A 20,752-nucleotide genomic window follows, 5' to 3' on the forward strand; every position below is an offset into this window, starting at 1 on the left:
GAAAAAGATTAATTTTCCTCCAAGACAAGATTTTCCAACAAGGTGTTGATGCTAAGAAGGTAGCAACTAAAGTATTTAAATTATCAAAAAATGTCTCAATAGTTAACTTACCAAGTTACCCAGAAATTCAACTTATGACTTATTGTAATCTAACTAAGAAAATTTTCAGACTCCAAGATGAGTCTATCAATTTTGTAGATGTTCTTCTTCACAAGCAGAGCTTTGATCTGCTAGTGAACTCCTTAAATCTTCATTTAAATGCATAACATTCTGGGAATTGCTCTGTATGAAGGGCTTTTCTACTTTGAGATCAAGAAGAGGAAGGGAAGAAGATGAGATTTGAAAGCATTCGAAAGATTTGAACATGTATTTTTAACAAGAATTGTATGGTCTGAAGAACACTGCACTTGAGTTTAAACTGAATAAACATAGTTTGTTTGGTTCCTAATTTCCTTCTAATCTACAAAATTTTGAAACACCTGTAGAATCATCTTGTTTATCTATATTTTGGTAGGTATGATGTGATGAACACTAAATTACCATATACAAAAGATAGCTTAAGATTTACATGAAGATAAATTGGTTGTTATTTTACCCTGTCTTGCATGTTTGATCCTGAATCAACTTCAACAATCTCAACTCGACTCTCTTGCATGAGAGGGTCCGTCTGAGTAAAAACCTTCTGAAGCTGAATCCCCTCTTGTTTTGGTCTAGTACTCACAGAGGAGGTTGCCCTTCTTCCCTTCATCTTCGCCTTTTGTGCCCATTCGACAAGACCCTCTTGCACGTGTTCCTCGAAAATAGCTGGCTTGAATGAGCTCCCCATCTTAAACCAAAGAAGAAATGTCACATTTAAGCCATTTAATCATCTAGAGTAAACTTAGGCTTCGTTTGAGACGGCTTTCTTATTGCTTCCTGAAGCATCTTTTTAGTACAAAAATTAAAAGTTTTGTATTAAAAAGCTGCTTTAAAAAGTAGTAATAAAGCCATCCCAGACGAAGTCTTCAAGCAAGTAAGATTGCAGTCACCTGTGTAACAATTGCATAAAGAGGTAGGGTACTGTAGCTACAAATGATCTGTACAACAACACTATCCACAAAAAAGAACAAGGAAGTTCATAGATTGTTTAGTGGTCTGAAACAAAAAAGGGGTCCAGAAAGTTTTTTGGTATGCAAAATGAGAGAAGTCTTTGGATTCTTACCTAATTGAGACTCTGGTAATGATGTATCCGCTACTATCCATTATACAAGAGTGGTATCCATAAATTGCCTGTAAACATGAAGTATTTTCCATCAAACACCATATCAGTATAGTTTTGATGATGAAAAGATCTATGGGAGGAAATATAGTTCCCAAACCAAACCATTATAACCATGGCTAATAAAAATAAAACTGCATCTTACCAGTATGAAGAAGAAATATGCAATTTCGAAGGCATTTTGGAAGAGGATAAGGTGAATCAAGAAGAGGACAATCCGAGGGCGATGGAACCAGAAGTGATCATCTGAAGGTTTAACAACCAAGTCTCCTTCAATGGCTGTGTTTTTCTCAGCAACATCATGAGCCAGCTGAGTGATGATATGCTCCAACTTGGTACCGACGGTGAACAGAAGCTGCAAGCACATACACGTTACCAAAGCAATCAACCAATATAACACAGAATTTTGTCTTTTTTTTTTGTAAAAAAAAGAGTATAATTTTCTGGCATAGAGTAAAAATGCATAGATTTAATTAAACTTATGCCTACGCATGAATGAAATTGGCATCGGAGTTATAAAGATGCTTACAGATGCAAATCCATGAAGGTTTCATCATAGGAAATACAGGAGACTTGCGAATTTCAGTAAGGATCTCTTGGAATTGGGTTAGACCGGTCAAGTCAGTCCACACGGGACCGGCCCAATGCAACAGAGGCGGAAGATTTCTACCTCTTTAGTATTCCGTTCGAACCGCAAGAGCCTTCCGAACATTTTAGGAAGGATTTTTGAGGGTTTTGGGAGGGAAATTTGAATGTAAGGATTGTTTAGAGATTTCCTTTTGATTTGTATGCATTAAATAGTTTATTTTCCTAGGGTTATGGCATCTTGAATTTGGCCAAAATTTGAGATCTCTTAGATTTAGGTTCTCTTTTGAGCTCTAGTGGTGTCTCAAATAGAGGATCAATTGTATCTTGTTGTTTCTCTTCTTCTCCTAGTGAATTTCAAGTATTTTTCCCTCAGATTTTCCACTGTTTCTACTGATTTTCTCGGGTTTTCTGCTATATTATTGCTGTTTTTCTCTGGAAATAGCAGTTTTCACTGTTGTGGAGGGTTTCCTATCACATTGGTATCATAGCTATTTTTGGGACCTTTGGTGGGCTGTTTTGGTGAATTTCAATGGTTGTTCTTCGGATTTCGAAGAAGAAAATTACTATTTTTGAAGGTCAAAGTCCAGCTTTTTATTTCAACAAAAATCTAGGCATTAATGGCAGCCAAGAAAATGGATGCGTTGCAGGAACAACTTGAAGTGGAGATTGGACAAATAAAATCTGAAATTTTAGATCTCCAAACTCAAGTTTCAGATTTAAAAAAAGATGTTTCAGCCATTCATGATAAGATCGATTTGAAATTTTCCACCCTCGAGGAGATGTTGAAGAAATTTCTCGAGGACCAAACCAAAATATCACTGTCGAAGGGGAAGGAACGCGCCGATAGCCAGGGAGATGTGAAAAACCCTAAACCAATCCAACAAATAGGAGATCAAGAGGTGGTGACTCGAAAGGGGGAAGCGAGAATACCTCTCCTAGAGCCTATTCCTAGGGATGAGCTGTGTAGAGGGTATGAGGAGAGGCATGAGGAGGTAGGGCAAAAACAAAGAAGTGCTGTTTTGGAGAGGAGAGGGGTGAGATTGGAAAGGGAAATGGGTAATTATGACCAAAGGGGGGGCTGAATTTGAAAGGGGAAGGGTTTGTTATGATCCAAGGGGTGCTGAATTTGAGAGGAGAAGGTGGGAATTTGAAGAAATGATGGGTTATGAACATAGAAGGGATGATTGGGACATTTGAAGGGAACCAGCCCCATGGGAGGGGGAAGTTATGAAGGGAACATAGGGAACGAAAGTGATATGAGGGTGAGGAAGCTGAAGATGCCTATTTTTGAGGGAGAGGATACCCATAGATGGATCTACAAGGTGGAAAGGTACTTTACCGTCAACAGATTGACGGAGGGGGAGAGACTAATGGCAGCCGGGATGTGCTTGGAAGGGAAAGCTTTAGCATGGTACCAGTGGAGGAATATGAGGTGACCAATAAGGACCTGGAGGGAATTTAAAGATTGACTATTGGAACGTTTCCAATCCAATAAGGGAGAGGACTTCTACGAGCAATTCTTCACTTTGATGTAGGAGGGAACAATGATGGAGTATCGCGAATAATTTGAGTACCTTGCCAGTCAATTGGATTGGCTTCTAGAGTCTGTACTGGAGGGGAACTTTATGAAGGGACTGAAACCCAAGATCCACGCAGCAGTTAGAGTGATAAGACCTCGGAACTTAGGAGAGTCTATGGAGCTAACTCAATTGGTGGAGGATCAGGAGCACCTGGAAAAAAAAGCAGGAGGCAGCAGTTCAGGAGGCTCATACAGGATGAACACCACCTTTTGGGCACCCAAGGAACCAACGCAGGGTACTCTTAGGGAGACTTCGATGGAGAAGACTGTCGGAGGAAGACCTGGGGTCAACTTCAAGAAGCTCACAGAAACAGAATTACTGAAGAAGAGGGCGAAGGAGCTCTATTTCAGATGCAATGAAAAGTATACTCCGGGGCACAGATGTAAGTACTAGATTATCTCATATGAAAAAAAATTTGCAGTTCTCTCTTCATCTTCTCTCAACCTTCAGGACAAGGTTATTTTCCATGGCGATGGGAGTGTTATACATCAGCATATTGTATTATATCCGAAAATTAAATATGGCGGTACAACCAACACTACAGTTTTGGCAACATAAATGACAAATGGGTCCACATATGTAATAAGAACTAGTTTATTTTTTTATTCTATTTTTAATTGTCTTAGGTAGACCAGTTCTATATTGGTCTACCCAAGTATTATAAATACACCTATTGAAAAAAAAAAGTTATTACATGAAAGATTTCTAGTTTCTCCCTTTATAGTCTCTCTTCTTTCCCTGCTTCCTTAAGAAGTCCACACCTACTCAAAAGGTGACTTCCTCTTTTTGATGAAGATTAAGAAGCATAACAATCTACCTCTACCTTTCTTAAGATAAGCTAGACCTAATACATCTACTCCCCTAACTTGGTCATCGAAATGTCGACATTTTAAGTAATTAAATCAATTAAAGTGACTCTAATATTATCGACCACTAGAGCTACTCCAACCTTTTCATGAATATACTTGTTTCACATTCTGTATCTAAGTAATGATAAACACAAAAAAAATATCTCATTTACTTCTTAAAAGTGCTTAACAAACGGTTAATAAATTGAAATCAAGTCTTAAAGGAGCCTAAGAATGATAAATGATAAATTGTGTAAGAATAGTATACCATATTTAACAATTTACAATACCTGCATATGCCAACATGAAATTCTCAATAATAACCAGAAACTCCAAATTAAAAATATCATAAAGATATTTAGAATGCACTTACAATCAAAGGAATGAATGACAGCCAGAAATAAACATGCCACCCTGCAGATATATATGGCAAAGTCAGTGAGAATTTATGCAGAAGCAGAGATTTGCTTTGAGAAGAAAGCAGCAGCCCAAAATAACAAAAAGTTGCTGTCCGCTTAATCATTTTATTTATTAAATAAAACCCGTCAATATGACAACATGGCAGAAATTCTAACCCCACTATCATGTAAAATTGTAATATCATCAACTGTTAAAAGAACTCACTCCTTCTAAGATATCATGCATGTAGAACCATTTAATTGGCAATAAATTAGTTCATAATGTAAGCAAAAAACTTCATCCACCAGTTTTAAAATATAATAACCAACCTTAGTGGGATTTGGTTAAACAATGTGTGGTTGATAACAAGGATTGGGTTTTTAGCAAGGTACAAAATGTATTATCAAATATTCAATATGATCCCACAATATCTATTTTCATTCAAGCAACGAATTCTAGCTAATGGAAATGATCTTCTGATCAATCCTAAGATCATTTCAATTCCGTTAGAAATGAGAATTCAGAATATCACACATTGGTCGATCAAATAGAGATTCAGCAAGTAAAAGAGAGATTGATTCTTTGGGATCATTCATTTCTTCAAATTGAATGAACAGAGATAGAATCAGATCGATTCCTAAAATGCCTTTTTGGATCTTCCTTCATGTCCTAGCTATTCATGGAACCTGAGAAGCAAATGAATAATCATCTGCATCCAGAAGAAATCAAAGAATTTCTTGAAAATCCTACAAGATCAATTCGTTATTTTTTCTCTGACAGATGATCAGAATTTCATCTAGGTTCGAATCCTACTGAAAGGTCCAATAGAGATCATAAATTGTTAAAGAAAAAATAAGATGTTTCTTTTGTCCCTCTAGGCAAGCGGAAAATAGTAAAGGATGGGTTTCTTTCTGATAGTTCGTTCCTCTCAATGATAATATATAATACTAAAATGATATAAATTCTTTGTTTGGGTGCTGCAAGAATATGACCTGGTGTTTTTGATAAAGTTCATTATGTTGATGAGATTTGAAAAATAGTGGGTGCTTAATTTAAAGCAGAACGAGCACACAAATAAGCTAGCTTAATTTATGATGGTCATTTATGTAATTGGACCTTAGTTTGACTTTTTAGTTATGGACTGCTCAAAGTTATTTCTTACTGGCTATTAGTAAATTATAAATTCCTTGCTGCTAATGAATTTCTTGCCAGCCCTATTATTTCGCATTGGAATAGTACGATGCTCTCTCTCCTCCGCAAAGAGCTATTGGAAGCAAGGTCAGATAAATGATAATATACCACTATATTAATGCCACAACCTCCTTCACTATCCCTTCAAATGACCTGAAGTCCTGAAGAAGCCCTCTTTCTTACATAAACCCCAATCTAGACATCTAACATAGGCATTTCCACGCTCAAGAGCTGATAAACCTCCACATTTTCCACACGTATGGCTATTAATTGTTTGAAATTCGCTAGAATTTTAATCAACTCAAAAGCAAAATCGAAATGGCCCAACTCAAATAAATTCACTTAAACTCGACATATGATATTCGGAAATATTTATGCGTATTAATACAAATACACACATTTATGTATGTATGTATTTAAAATTATATATATATATATATGTGTGTGTGTGTGTGTGTGTGTTAGTTCTGTGTGAAATATGATTGTGTTAATCAATTGGATTATGCTATTGCCTCGTACCTCAATTCAGTCTGTCGAGCTCGCTAGGGGGTTGCAAAGGGTCCTCCCCTTGGATTTGAGTATCTTGCATCCATTTTTTTTTTCATACAATCGTACAGCGCTGCAACGCTGTCAGGCAAACATGAGAAAGAGAGTTGAGGATCGTGGCACTCCAAATCTGTCGTCGTGGCACTGCGAAAAGGGCAAGCAATTTTCTTTCTTATTTTTCATTAAGTGTTGCATCCCTTGGTGATTTTTTATGTTTTTCTCTTTGTTTGTTTGTAAGAGAATGGTGCAAGGGTAAAGAGAATAAGGAGAGAGCGAGAGAGAAAAGCGATTTGTACTATTTCTCTCAAATTTTTATAGTGAATTTCTTGATGTGGTGTGGCTTCGTGGTTTTTTCCTTGTTTCGGATTTTTCCACATCAAATCTTGGTGTACTTTTTTGCTGCTAAATTTTCTATTTATTGTTTGTGTTCATTGTGTGGCTTACTTCCCCAACAATATGCAATTATATTTTATATATTTTGAATACTTTTATAAAAACAATAATCATAATTTGTGCTAAAAAAATGTTTCATAAAATCAAAAGAATTTACTCAAATCACCTTGGAATTCAACTTGGAATTGAACATTGTCGAATCAACTTTAGAATGGCTTAAGTCAAAATTAAAATCTTCGATTTGAGTTTGGTCACTCATTTGAAATGGACTCGATGCCACCCCTATCTATGTCTCCATCAATTGGCGTCAAAGCATGGATCAAGCTTTGGGAAAGTTTTAAGTTTTCATATGAGTTAATCTATGGCAAAGGTTCAATCAACTCATAAACCTATTGCACTCCAATTTGTAGAAGTCACTGCCACTTAAGTTCAATAAAATCATACGTACCATCAATCAACGCAAGTTTGATATGCTTGCATCAGTTAATCCCAAACTTGTGTGATGATATGGGTGTATCTCACTGAAGCTTTAGATGCAAGACGATTGAAGAACCATAAAACATTTTACGAGTGAATGGACTTTTGAGTTTTGAAGAGGAGCTAGGATGCATGATATTGTTTTTATTATTATTATTATTATTATTATTATTATTATTATTATTATTATTATTATTTTATGCATGATATTGTTGTCAAGGCTTTATGGTAGAGTTTAAGGTAATCAAGTACAAATGAAAATGTTGGGGAAGTGATTTAAAATGAGATGGTGAAGGATTAGTTGAGGTTTTAAGAGAACTGGTAATCCTTATATTCTTCGTGTTGTGACCTTTGTATTCCCTTATAAAACAGTTGATAGTAAAAGATTAGGAGAGGGTTTGGTAAATCGTGAGTGGCATAGCATTCTAGGTTGAGCGAGGCAAACCTTCAAAGAGCAATAATGGAGTAGATTGAGGGCTTAACGAGAGTGATAGCAACTTGAAAATTTTATTACTGAATTTAATTACAAAGGCTTTGAATAAAGCTCCATATTTAAAACCATAAAGTATAATATACTAGAAATAACTAGTGTCAGCTTTTATTTCAAATCTAAGAGTTTTTTTTTCAATTTTTATTTCAAACCTAACAGGTTGTTAGCAACTTACATTAAATCAGGAGGAATAACAAATCCATAACCATGCAAAAAGGATAAAGGACCCTTCACAATTATATGAGGACAGGATGTTGACCAACCACCTTAAGTCCTTGAGGTTTTGAATAACAAATCTATAACGATCCATTGCAAAAAGGACAAGAGAAGAAGAAAATCAATAGATTGGAACCTTCACAATTAGACGACCATGAGATGGCAACGAACCACCTTAAGCTATTGAGGCTTTGATGATGTGACACTTTTCTAATGATGTGGTTCCTTGATAATGTTGCTCTCAATGGTGATATGGCACTCCATTACATTTGAATTAAATTGTTTTTTGGAACTAGCCTTTGGTAATGATTCCACATGAATACATAGAACCAAAGTGAGACAAAACCTTGATCCAATTGGCATAGATGGGACTATTACTAGATCAATTTGACATTAAACGCTACACCTTGAGTCAGTTCAACATTATAGGATGAATCTTAGTCTATTGGGCTAGGAGTGAGAGATCATCCTGAATCATCAGCAAAAAGATCTGGATCCCACCAAAAAAACCAAATTCGCACAACATCATACACCTTCATAATGACCACCCTCTGCCTTCTAAAATTTCAAATCCTAACAAAACTAGAACTATACTACCCAATTATAAAACGTAAAACTCCCCAAAATACTAATACCCATGACCTCTCATTTTTCTATAGTTGTAGCTTCTTACCTCATCCTTACGAGAAAACTCCCCCTCACCAAACCGAGATCCATGCAATTCATTCCACACAACAGCACCCTTCCGATCTTCCAATAACATTTCTCTAGATTCAAATCAGTCAGCATTGTGGCTACTACCCCATCCAATTCAGCCAAACTCTCTCACAGTGAATAGTAAGCACCCCGTTCTAAAATTCCTCGCACAATCAACCCCCTCTTCTTGTTTAAAATAAAAACATCAACAAAAAAGAGAAAGCAAAGTAAAACCTAACCCACGTTTTTGCTAAATTAGGTTCAGAAATCAATTGAATTACATTGGCTCGTTCCGCCAGTCAGCCCTCTTTGCTTACAAGGCAATATATTCTATTGTTCACATTCATCTATGTTTTCTTTGCAAAGTAGTCATCATTCATTGTTGCATCCACTATGCTTAAGAATTCAGATACGTAACCTAAAGATAGAGAAAATTGGCTGAAGCCAGAGTTTCGTCTGTCTTAAAATTCAGGTATTGAGCTCAATTTTAAAAGAATGGGATAATTTAGAAAATCTTGAAACATGAATTAATTCTAAGATTGTGTAAGCTTCAAAAGAGTACCTGCTTTAGTTCTAAACCAAACTGCTTTGGTATTAGGTAAGCTGATACATGTTTCTTAAAGTCAGCTTACCTTCAAGAAACATGACTTTGATGTGTGCAACTTATTAGGCAAGCTGTATTTAAGAAACATGTATTAGCTTCAAAAGAGTACCTGCTTTAGTTCTAAACATGAATTCAGCTTACCTTCAAGATTACCTAATACCAAGATTTGTGAAAATCACTTTGCACACATCAGCGAAACTGAAAACTCCATCAAATGAATTTGATGTGTGCAACTTATTCTAGAGTCTTGTGTTTACTCGAGGAACTAACCAAAACCTTAAAAACTACACACTTTGTTGGTTTACCGTTTCCTATGTTGGTTACAATACAATATGAGCCAGTTTGTGAATGAAATCATTGTATTCTGTACTTTTTTTGCATTGAGTTTATATTGAACTTATTTCTCGTCAATGTCGCAATTTTCTCATGATATAATTAGCAATCAGGATCAAATACAATTATCAGGAATGATCTTTGAAACTTCAGAAAGGAAAATCATATTGAAACTTCATTTCAATATGAGAGGACAAATGGCGGAAACTTGTCAAATGTAACCTCAACTGCAGTTTATTAATCAGCATAAAAGAAAATTAAAATGGGAAGAAAATTGAAGTAGAACCCCTCACACCAAAATGCATTAGGAGTGCAGGACATGTAATCAAAATAGCAAGACATTTTATAAAAACTACAAGAGAACACTAAAAATCAGTATTTTTACGAGATGCCCTTTTGTATTGATTAAATGTCCTGCACTCTTGATGGATTTTTGTATTAGGAGCTCCTGATGCAATATTTTTCCATCAGGTTGTAACATAAAAAGGGAATGGCTTCAGGTTGAGCATACCTCCAACGTTCAGCAACAAGAAAATAACCACAAAAATCCAGAGATACCAACTGCAGGGAAAGAGAACCACGAGTATAAGGATTTCATAAGCTGCATGGTACACTGAATAATAATCTAATAGTCACTTGCATTAAAAACTTTCTAGGTACACAGTTTGCACCATCCTTAGTGATAAAAATCCAATTGTATATGTATGAAGCATGGACACCAACAAAGAACAGGAAATAGATATAGACAGAGCAATCCAAAAATGTATAAACAATGAAAATAAAGCTCCTAGAGCATGTGGTTAACAGAATAGTTTAGACATATAATAATTAACATTCTGTAAGGAAACCATATGATACCAAATGGTGTCCAACAAGATTTTTGTGTGACCAACTTGGTGCGCCCAACGTAGTGAGTTTATGATGTCCAGGTTTACTATTTCCAATATGACTGAGCATGACATGATGGCCTTCTAAAAAAGTTTGTGATTCATAGTTTGTTATGAAAGAGCAAAGACTCCAATTTCAAGGAAAGGGTCATGAGCAAGATTACCTAATACCAACCACTTTCTTAAAGTCAGCTTCAAGGGCTCGAACCATGTATTTGTGAAAATCAAACTTGCGGTTACCCTTGCAATGAGCCTACACGATAAGGGATATCAACGTCAATAAAATTTACATGAAAATTTGGTATACTTGAAGAGGAAAAAAATCAGAGAAGAGTAAGAACTGTAATCAAATCACAGAATGAGTAATATATATAATTAAAAAGGTAGTTACCATAATGAATCCAAGCCTCATTGTGCTATAGTCTGATTTTGTTACTGATCCAAAAATTTGTTTAAAGAAGGAATGCTGAAACAAGAATCAAATCAATGGGGATATGTTTATCTCAAAGATTATACAAGGAATAATACTGAATAAATCATAGAAATAGACATATCAACATCTTTAGTTCTAAAGAAAACAGGTAATATAATGCAGAATTAACGAAGAAGCCAAATCAACCAATAGTTTATGTATGGCTATAGTAGCTAAGTGCCGTTTGGGATATTTTTGTTTTTTTATTTATATTTTAAGATGAAATAAAATAAGTTTGTTTTTAATGTATTTATAATTTAAAAAATAAAAAAGATTGCGGTCTCGATCTTGGTATGATTGGTGGAGATGAGAATATATGTTGCCATCACTGGAATCTGGAACGAGGAGATGCAAGTTGACGACGGGGAAATCTTGGTTGCAAATGCCGGTGATTGTAAGTCGAAGGCAGAGTCGAAGCTTTTCCAGTGGCTGACAATCCTCCATTATTTTTCCTTTTTTTTGTGTGAAGTGCCAGTTACTTTTCACAGCTTCTTAAAAATATATTTTGAAAATATAAAAAATAACTCTAAGTTATTTCAGCACCTTTTTAAAACAAAGAAATTTATTCTTAAACAATCCGAATTATTATGATTTTAACCATTTTTTTTAAATAAAAAACACAAAAAATAAAAATTAAAACAATTCAAAATTAGGCCTAAGTTGCTACGATCAAGACATTAATAGACACAACACAAACCGTTTCTTAATTCTCACTTTCCAAACAATGAATTTTGTTTTAAAAAATAATCAAAAGATTTAAAAAAAAAATTCATTATTCCATTTCAGTAGCATCATATTCGTGGTTACTCACGATAATCAAATGAAGCTTCATTGTACAGGTACAATGTTGAACTACATGAAACAATTTAAGATAGAAATCAAAGAGTAGAGATACAGTTCTCCTTACGGCCAGAATAACATCATAACTTACCAGCCAACTTAATATTACAGAATCCTTGCCAATGCCAAGAAAGCGGCCCTTAACAAATTCAGTTTGGTGAACATGAGTGATCGCTGGGGCAGAAGCTGCAAGAATACAATTGCTTGTTCAGCATGTACAAACGAAAAGTAATGATATTTGGGGGATTTATATACATGTCACTTTATTTCATGCTATTATGTCTAATACCTAAAGCATTAATATTACATGCCTACCATAGGCATGTAATATTATTGGTAGGCATGTAATATTAATGTTTTAGGTGTTGAATATGTAAATAGCATGAAATAAAGTGGTATGTATGTAATTTTTGTCCCAAACAGAAAATGTGGCGTGAACCAGATAGGACATATATGACATTGCCAGTATGGAGAGCAGGGCAAATAGTAAATACCATTTTCCACAGTTTCTTTGTGGATGGAAACTTCCCAGTGCTTCCATTGGCGTATCTATGTGAAATGAAGCTATCATCAGCATATTAAAGACAGCACCAAGTTCTTAATTCCATCTACTTATGAACTCAAGGATGTGTGCAAATAAAAAACATATGTAGATTTTAATTACCTTTGCACTTCCCAAGAGCATGGTTAGAACACTAAGAATCACATGAGTTGTGGCCAAAACAAAGATAAAAATATGAAGTTGATGGATTGCTTCAATCGATAGAAGTGGAACTTTTCCCTGCAAAAGAGAAAGTAGAACAGATAATTAATGAGATTGATGCATGAGCCTAGTAAATAAAGCAAATTATAGCATTTTTCTTGTTTTCTATTCTTTGACACGTGAATCTTCAAGAATTACACATGCAGATTATGTATACACAGTATAAATTATCATATTATGTAGAATGTACACTCGATAGGCAAGCCATAAATATACTTAATACTTATTGGAAGCACATTGGTTTACGAATACATGGATGGGATTTCCATGGGCGTATCTTTAAATTTTATTTAGTTCAAATGTAAAGAGATAGGCCACACCATCATTTCAAAAACTAAAAGAGTGAATGAGCTTGTTGGGTGATTAGCATTTATTTTGGCTAACGTTCTTCCAGCCTCTTTGTGAACATGGGTAACTAATGTGCTTGCACAGATTATTGCTTCGCATGCTTCTTTTTTTCCGTGGGTTTAAATGAGCACACATCAAAAAACGGTTGTGCAGATCAGGGAAAAAATCATATGTGGGACCAAGCTTGGGTTTAATTCAAGCGTTGGAGGAAAATTTTGAATGGAAGGGGGGGAAATTTTGAATAGAAGGGTTGTTTAGGGATTTTGTATGGGGGCTTTGGAGTTAATTAGGGGCTAAGGGGGATTTAGGGTTTCACCTTGAATTTTGGCTGAATTTGGGATCTTCTTGGAGGCTTGAGCTCTAGTCTTCTTGGTTAGAGATTTTGGAGAGTTCTCTTCCTCTCGAATTGAAGAATCTTGTATTGTTGCTGTCTTTATTCATCAACTAGTAGAATACAAGTGGTTGGCTTGATTTTCCTCAGAATTCTATTCAGTTTTTCTCTGTTTTCCACTGTCTTCGGGCTGTTTTAATGCTGCAAACAGCAGTTTCCTTGTTGTTTGTTCATCAATTTGGGTTAGGGTTGCTTGCGAACTCAAGTATTACCTTAGGGTTACTTGCGAACTCAAGTATTTCCTATCAAATTAATATCAGAGCGCTGTCTTAGGACCATCGGAGGATCAGATTTTGTAATTTCAGCAGTTTTTGCTCACACAAAAGTTTTTTTTTTTGTGCTTCGTCGGAGGGCCGCACGGAAAGTTAAAGTCTTGGAGGGAGAAATAGGTCAATTGAAGACAGATTTTGAGGAAAAAATTTCAGATTTTCAAAGTCAATTTGTGGTCGTTCATGAAAAGATAGATGGAAGATTCGCCGCTTTGGAAGATTTGATGAAGAAGATGCTTGAAGACAAATAAAAACCGGCAACATCGGAATCAAAGGAGACCACCGGCGTCCAGGGAAGGGGAGGTTTTCCGAACCCATTTAGGGGGAAGAAAAATTCGGAAGTGGAGGTTCTCGAGGGAGAGAATGGAATGCCTCCGCTAGAACTGGTGTCTAGAGAAGAGATGAGTATGGGATATGAAAGGAGGGGTGCTGATTTTGTTTGAACAAGGGAAGAATTCTACCGTCGGATTGCTGATTTTAGAGGAAGGAGGGGGAGTACGATGAAGGGTTTGGGCATAATCGCAGAAGAGAGGACCGTGAAAAGTGGGGAGCACCTCCCTTTCGGGGAATGGGAGGTTATGGAGGATTTCGGGGGAACGGGAGTGATCCAAGGGTGAGAAAACTGAAGATGACCGTCTTTGAGGGTGAGGATGGCCATGGCTGGATATACAAAGTGGAACAATACTTCGCCGTCAGTGGGTTGATGGAGGAGGCGAAGCTGACGGCGGCAAGATTGTGTTTGGAAGGAAAGGCACTTGCATGGTATCAATGGCGTGAAAGGAGGGAGCCCATCCGAAATTGGAGGGAGTTCAAAGAATGTTTACTATAATGTTTTCGAACCGAGAGAGGAGGAGACTTTTATGAGTAATTCTTTGCCTTGACTCAAGAGGCGACCGTAGCCGACTACCGCGACATATTTGAGTATTTGGCCAGCAGATTAGATCATATCTCAGAGACAGCACTGAAGGAAAAAATTATGAAAGGGCTCAAACTGGAGATACGGGCAACAACCAGAGTCTTGGAGCCAAGGAATCTTGGGAAAGCCATGAAGTTGGCACAGCTTGTGAAATAACAGAGGAAGATGAAGAGAGTGGCTAGGGGAAGCAACTTAGGGGGATCGTATAGGATGAAAACCACATTTTTACCTCCCAAGGGACCAGCACCAGGGAGCAAGAAGGAAGTGCCTAAGGAGAGAGCCGGAGGAGGGGAAAATTTCAAGAAACTGACTAAGAAGGAGATACAGGAGAAGAGGGTAAAGGGGTTGTGTTTCAGGTGTAATGAAAAGTACATGCTAGGGCATAGGTACAAGTCAACCAAGTCACCAATTGAGCCTATGGAGTCAAACCACCTCCAATTTCCAATTTCCTCCATGAATGCCTATTTCAACTATTCAAATAATCTCTAGAATGTTCTTAAGCATTGCCTAAACCCAACTCGGCTGTTGATTTGGCCTAAAGCAACCCTAAAAACCCATGTGCATATTAGGACAAAAATGGCTTTTCACCTCATTGTCCTTGTTTCAGGTCCTTGCTCGAAATCTTTACTGTCTAGAGACACCTGGCAAACATCAAAGAATACATCCAAAGCAATCACATCCATCCAAGGGAACCCTAGGGTTTGAATTAGGCCAAAACACCCAAACTCTCTCTCATTCGATTCAACACACTCTCTCACTACCCTGAGCCTCCCAAGACCTATTCCTATTTCGTTTCAGCTCTACACACATTCCTTCACACTTTTTGAGTCCAAATCAGGTGGTCAAAGCTAGCCGACAGCGAGATTCCGACCACACCGAACCCAAAGTCCGTTCAACGTCCAAAGCTCATGATCTGGACCTCGTCAGCATCTAATTCTTCTATAGAATTGTTCTAGACTTCTCAACAAGCAAAATAAGCGTTTAGGTCCATTGAATAGAGGTTAATCCCTAAACCTAGTTAGATTTACATAGGTTTAAATAACTTCATGAAAATCGCTTTTCAAAATGTGAAATCACTTACCCGTCGTGTAATAACATCCCATTAAGCTCTGTTTAAAATTTTGTAAAGTTTGGTTGGTTATTTCAAAGAACAAACCATTCTTCACCATCTAGGGTTAAACCATCTCATGCATGAATGGTACATTTTCTGAGCCATTGATTTCTAAATCAACAGCTCAGATCGTGCAGTTCCACCGCTTATCCGAACTGTGCGCTTGGTTGTGTAGATCTCAGTCCGATGGCATCACAGCCGTCCGCTCTAAACTGCGAAAGATTTAACTACAACAAAGGCGTGCTGATGTGAATTAGTGGAAAACGCATAGCTGCCACTGTCGTTGCATTAAATGTTAATGATTACCGGCGGCGCAATCACAAGCAGTTAATGCGCTGCCACGCAATCATTGCCACTAGTTTGATTCGCCGAATAGGAAGTTGACACGTGGCCCGCCGTCGCCATCGACTATTTAATTAATAAATCCTTTTTAAAAAATAGTTTTTATGTATTAAACTTTGAAAATTAGCCATAATTTCATTTTTAATCCAAAGTGTGTGATTTTTGTGGCAATAAATTCAAAATAAAACCTACTTTCATTTAAAATTAAAATTAAACAAAACTATTATAAAAACTAAAAAAAAAAATTATATGGGGAGTGCAATATTAATTTTAAACGAGAATTTGACTTTTAATATGACACAATGGAGAAAAATGATTCATGTAACCGACCCCTACGTGGGATAAAGGTTTGATGTTGTCGTTGTTGTGTTCTACAACCACAACACCATATTCGGTTTATAAGTGATTTGACCTAATCTAGGCTCAAAGTAGCTCAAAATGATCTGATCCAATCTTAAGTCAAGTCAAACCTATTTATAAGCTAGCTCGATTTGTTCTTGATTTGCACACAACTTGACACAATTGTTTTGATTCAAACTCAAGCTCATTTTGACTAAAAATCAATTCGATTTTGATGAATTTTCATATTTTAAGGCAATTTTCTTAGTCCAAACTAGAAGCAAACACCCACAAACATAGCTGCACATGAGCATTAACAAGATAGATTACTGTACGGTTAGAACTATTGTCAAATTGGCTTGATCCAATCCATGAACAACACAATTCTAATTAGATCTGATGCAAGACTGAGTCATTAGTTGATTTGTTGATTTCAAACCAAGCTCAAATTAAGACAAAATTTGATTTGATTTTTTACCGGCCCCTCAACTTCAAGTCAACTTACCCCAATAGATTTCTTCCGCTTTCTTCTGGTAATGCCAGCTTATATCTCTTTATAACTAAAAAATGTTCATATTGACTAAAAAAATCAATTTGATATGACAATTTTCCCCTAGGGCTTATCTGGGTGGTTGAAGTTTGAAAATGTTATCAGAAACAAAGATTTTTTTAGACTCCAGAATTTAATTGTATGTAGTTAGAAATAAATGATACTTCTCAACTCCACAAACAAGTTCAAAACCTTTGAAATTAAGAATTTCATTTCCAGGCTTTGACATCATTTTTTTATACATATTTTCCATCTACAAAACAACCAAACGATCTCTAACAATAATTTATTAAATTCACATGCATAGAAAGGTTTTTTTTTTTAATTAATACGAGACCATTCTCAATGTTCTCTAACATAACTATTAACAGCACAATTGCAAAGAAATAGTTGGCATGCTTTTTATTTTGAAAGAATAATGGTATTCAGTCTACAAAAATAATTCAAAACAATCTGAATTCTCTCCATCAATTAGTTCATTTGAGGCAATTTGGACCTTAAAGTCAAATTGAATTAACGTTTTTTTTTTCTATAATGAAAAACGTCGACTCTTCAAACTTATCACATTTAAATTTATCTTCAAGTTTTAACAATTTTAAGTCTGCTCCGATGGACCTGCTACCACACCTTCCAATATCTCTGAAGATGGGCCACAGCCACACAAAATGAAATTTATAAAATAAAAATACAAAGAGGGGATTAAATAATAAACAACAACAACAACAAGAACATCAAGCCTTTATCCCACTACTTGGGGTCGGCTACATGAATCTTTTTCCTCCATTGTGTCCTATTAAAAGTCAAATTCTTGTTTAAATCTAATATTCAAATTATAGTTAGCCTATATCAAACAATATTCAAAATTAATCTATTTCTAAAAACAACACATATCATTTTCCTTTTCTATCAAATTCATGTATTTGAATGCAAATCTTTAAAAATTTGACAAAAACAAAACCTATACGTTAAAGTTTTGTAGTAAATTTTTATTTTTTTAATGAAAATTCAAAATATGGATATAATATGATATTAATTTTATAAATAGAGAAATTTCATATCACGTATGTTTACAAGGAAACAAGATATATTTCAAAATTCTGGATTTGCAAGGGACTTTTCCGTAAAACCGTTTCCCTAAAACAGGGTGTCTTAACGTTAACGGTCATCTACTCTGCAGTTTGAATGGGCTTTGATTTAGGGGACATTGTCAAATATTAAACTTACAGTTAATTTGACTGTTATAGATTTACCATTTTTTTCATCTAATTAAATAAATAACTCAACTTGGTATATTTACTAATCAAAATGGGTATAAGTTTGACTTAATAGGGCTAAATGTCCCCCAAAAAAAAAAAACTAATTAAATATTGGAGACATTTTTTTATTCTTATATAAAAGAAAATCTTAGGCAATTAAATGTATATATAAATCCACGGATGTCGGCAGTTCACGACGGTTGATCTTATCCTCCACGCCGCCGGCAAACTCCATCAAACCGTTAGTGCGTTCCGCGTGCTTGATCTATGCTCGGCCTTAAACGGCACATAGACCAACCACTTCGAAGACGGAGTGACGGCCTCTTACATTCAAACGGACAAATGTTTCTCGAATTCCCAATATACGAGATTTAAATTATTATAAAAGGGAAAATTATATATAAAAAATCTAAATATTACTATTTATAGAATTAACATCTTATATTTATTTCTCAAATTTTTAATCATCGAACTTCATAATAACTTTCTAATATTATTTTTTAATTTGCTCAATTTTAATTTTATAAATCTATAAATTCTAAGTAGTTGAGGATATAAGCTAATTTTTAATGAGAATTTAGTTAATTAGTTATAGTCTTAGAGTAGATCAAGAATTACTAAATAATATTTGCATATCTGGTACTATTCCATCAAATTATTTTCATAAATTTCGATTATTTTTCGGACATATTATCATAGAAATCCGATATACTTTATAAAAATTCACTCAAAAATCATGATTAATTTGCCCCTTGATTTTATAGTAAAAATAACAATCATAATCCAGAATGCAGAATTTTCGGATGTGCAATTTTAGACTGTTATATTCAAGAATTACTAGGATTTCAGTTTATTTCCTTCAATCGAAGCGATGCATTGCAGTTGAAAAAGGAAAAATAAATAGGCAAAATCGAACTTGCCTTTTTAGCGCAGTGCTCGGCGCCAGAACCTCCGCCAGCGAGAAGCCTGCGGCCGCCTCCAACAACGCCGGCAAAGAAATCGGTGCGGTAGTGGGCGGTACCACGGACGGCGCCAACTTCGCCCCCCTCGCCAGCGAGATCCTTGCTCTTGCAGGGCCGCATGTGATGAGTGTAACTCTCAGGGATACAAATCTTCTGAATCGCTGCTTGGAATACCACCAATAGCAGCGAAATGAATCCCATTAACATCAGCTCTGCAAAACCCCAAACCCTTCTATCTCAGCATCCATACAAAATCGTGCGAATAGAAGAAGAAGAAGAAGAAGAAGCCTTTCAATATTGGGGATTACTTACCTTCTTTCATCTTCTGAAGAGCTTGATAAAGGGGTTTTTGGTTCTTTCGCATGAATCGCTGCGAATATGGAATTATTAGAAACTGATCGGAAAAATGGAAAACTTATAAGCCAAACAAATCAAACTATCAATACCTTGCCAAGGCGATGGAGAAATCGCTCGAAGAAAAGGGAGATGCAGATAATTACGGTGCAAACGACGGCGACGATCCATGTCGGTGTTCGGTCGAGCTTTAGCTCTTCTTCTCCGCCTCCTCCTTCGGCCATTTCCTGCTCTCAGTTTCCTGACTTTCCTCGCTTCACCACTAAGGCTCTCGTCGCTTTAAATATGAAAATTTTACGTGTTGAAAAATATTTTTAGCCAAAAAATACACAAAGAATAAAAAATTAGAAATAGACCTCGTCACTCCTCCCTTAGGCTGTCGCGCATAGCTTTATCAATTTATTTATTTTTCCTGTCTTTTCCTCTCTTTCAGGGCACTAAAGTTTGAACTAAAAAAGTGTAAAATATTTTGAATATAGAATTTTAAAAATAATGATATTTGATTTGATGTAAAATAAATATATAATAAAATTTTAAGTATTTGAAAATGTGTCATCTACTTTAATTTTGATATATTTAAAAATAATTAAACTTAACTAAGTTTCAAATATACTGCAAATTCTTAGTTGCTAGCTGCTTCGGGTTATTTTAGTCGTCCTCGTAGCTGAGCAAGTTATCTAAAGGTAGGTCACAAAATGTCTATTTTAGTTTTCGAAAATATGATGTTTTTTTGAATTTTTCGATTAAATTTATATTTTCGTTATCAAAAAATTAGGATAACTTTACACTAGAAAAATATTTATCTTATAACTTTTTATATGTTATAGAGATTGAGATTCTGAACATTTTAAATATTTTTGAAAAATTTTCACTCGTAATTTGTGAAATTGTGTCATTTTTATTAAACAGGAAAAATCTGGTCAATGAAAAATAGTGTTGTTGTTCGATTAAAATCTTAAAATAATATTTTATTTAATCTTTGATAATTTAGTTATATTTTAAAACTATGTATATTTATTCAGTAAAAAATTGAATTGTACATCGTTATAGAAAATTGTGCAAATATGAAATGTTCCCAATTATGATTTTATTGCTATAATGTGAAGAAATGTGTGCTTATTTAATTGAATTATGTTAGCTTGGAGATTTATAAGAGGCTAGAATTCTTTGAGATTATGTCTGTAATAGGGAATATTTTGGTACCTATAAGATATATTCTGATGGTTATAAAGTCGTGTTATTGTGGCAAATATGACATACTCTGATGCATATGAGCATGTTCTGGTGTTATAAATATGTTTAGAACTACAGTCCTTTGAGATCTTGTCTGAGA

General features: G+C 35.4%; 1 protein-coding gene across 1 annotated transcript; it reads right to left on the reverse strand.

The window, feature by feature from the left end:
* Positions 1-338: 338 nt before the first annotated feature.
* Positions 339-19,688, reverse strand: LOC110097882 (MLO-like protein 1). The gene is made up of 14 exons (XM_020824517.2): positions 19,512-19,688; positions 19,378-19,435; positions 19,024-19,277; positions 12,483-12,599; positions 12,313-12,367; positions 11,910-12,004; positions 10,898-10,972; positions 10,671-10,759; positions 10,131-10,180; positions 4,648-4,688; positions 1,404-1,613; positions 1,202-1,269; positions 1,029-1,089; positions 339-826 (listed from the first exon to the last, which is right to left on the reverse strand). The coding sequence occupies exons 1-14, from the start codon at positions 19,641-19,643 to the stop codon at positions 587-589; spliced, it is 1,545 nt and encodes a 514-aa protein (XP_020680176.1). The 5' UTR covers positions 19,644-19,688; the 3' UTR covers positions 339-586.
* Between the last annotated feature and the right edge of the window lie 1,064 nt (positions 19,689-20,752).

Source organism: Dendrobium catenatum, unplaced genomic scaffold (assembly GCF_001605985.2).
Source record: "Dendrobium catenatum unplaced genomic scaffold, ASM160598v2 fragScaff_scaffold_574, whole genome shotgun sequence".
NCBI lineage: Eukaryota > Viridiplantae > Streptophyta > Magnoliopsida > Asparagales > Orchidaceae > Dendrobium > Dendrobium catenatum.

Bases quoted from the DNA above. Each gene is read 5' to 3' on its own strand.
- LOC110097882 (XM_020824517.2), bottom strand. From the start codon at position 19,643: ATGGCCGAAGGAGGAGGCGGAGAAGAAGAGCTAAAGCTCGACCGAACA. The intron at 12,600-19,023 runs GCAAGTTCGATT...TCTCTTTTGCAG, and splicing joins CCGAGCACTGCGCTAAAAAG to GGAAAAGTTCCACTTCTATC. The intron at 827-1,028 runs GTGACTGCAATC...CTTTGGTTTAAG, and splicing joins TTTATGCAATTGTTACACAG to ATGGGGAGCTCATTCAAGCC.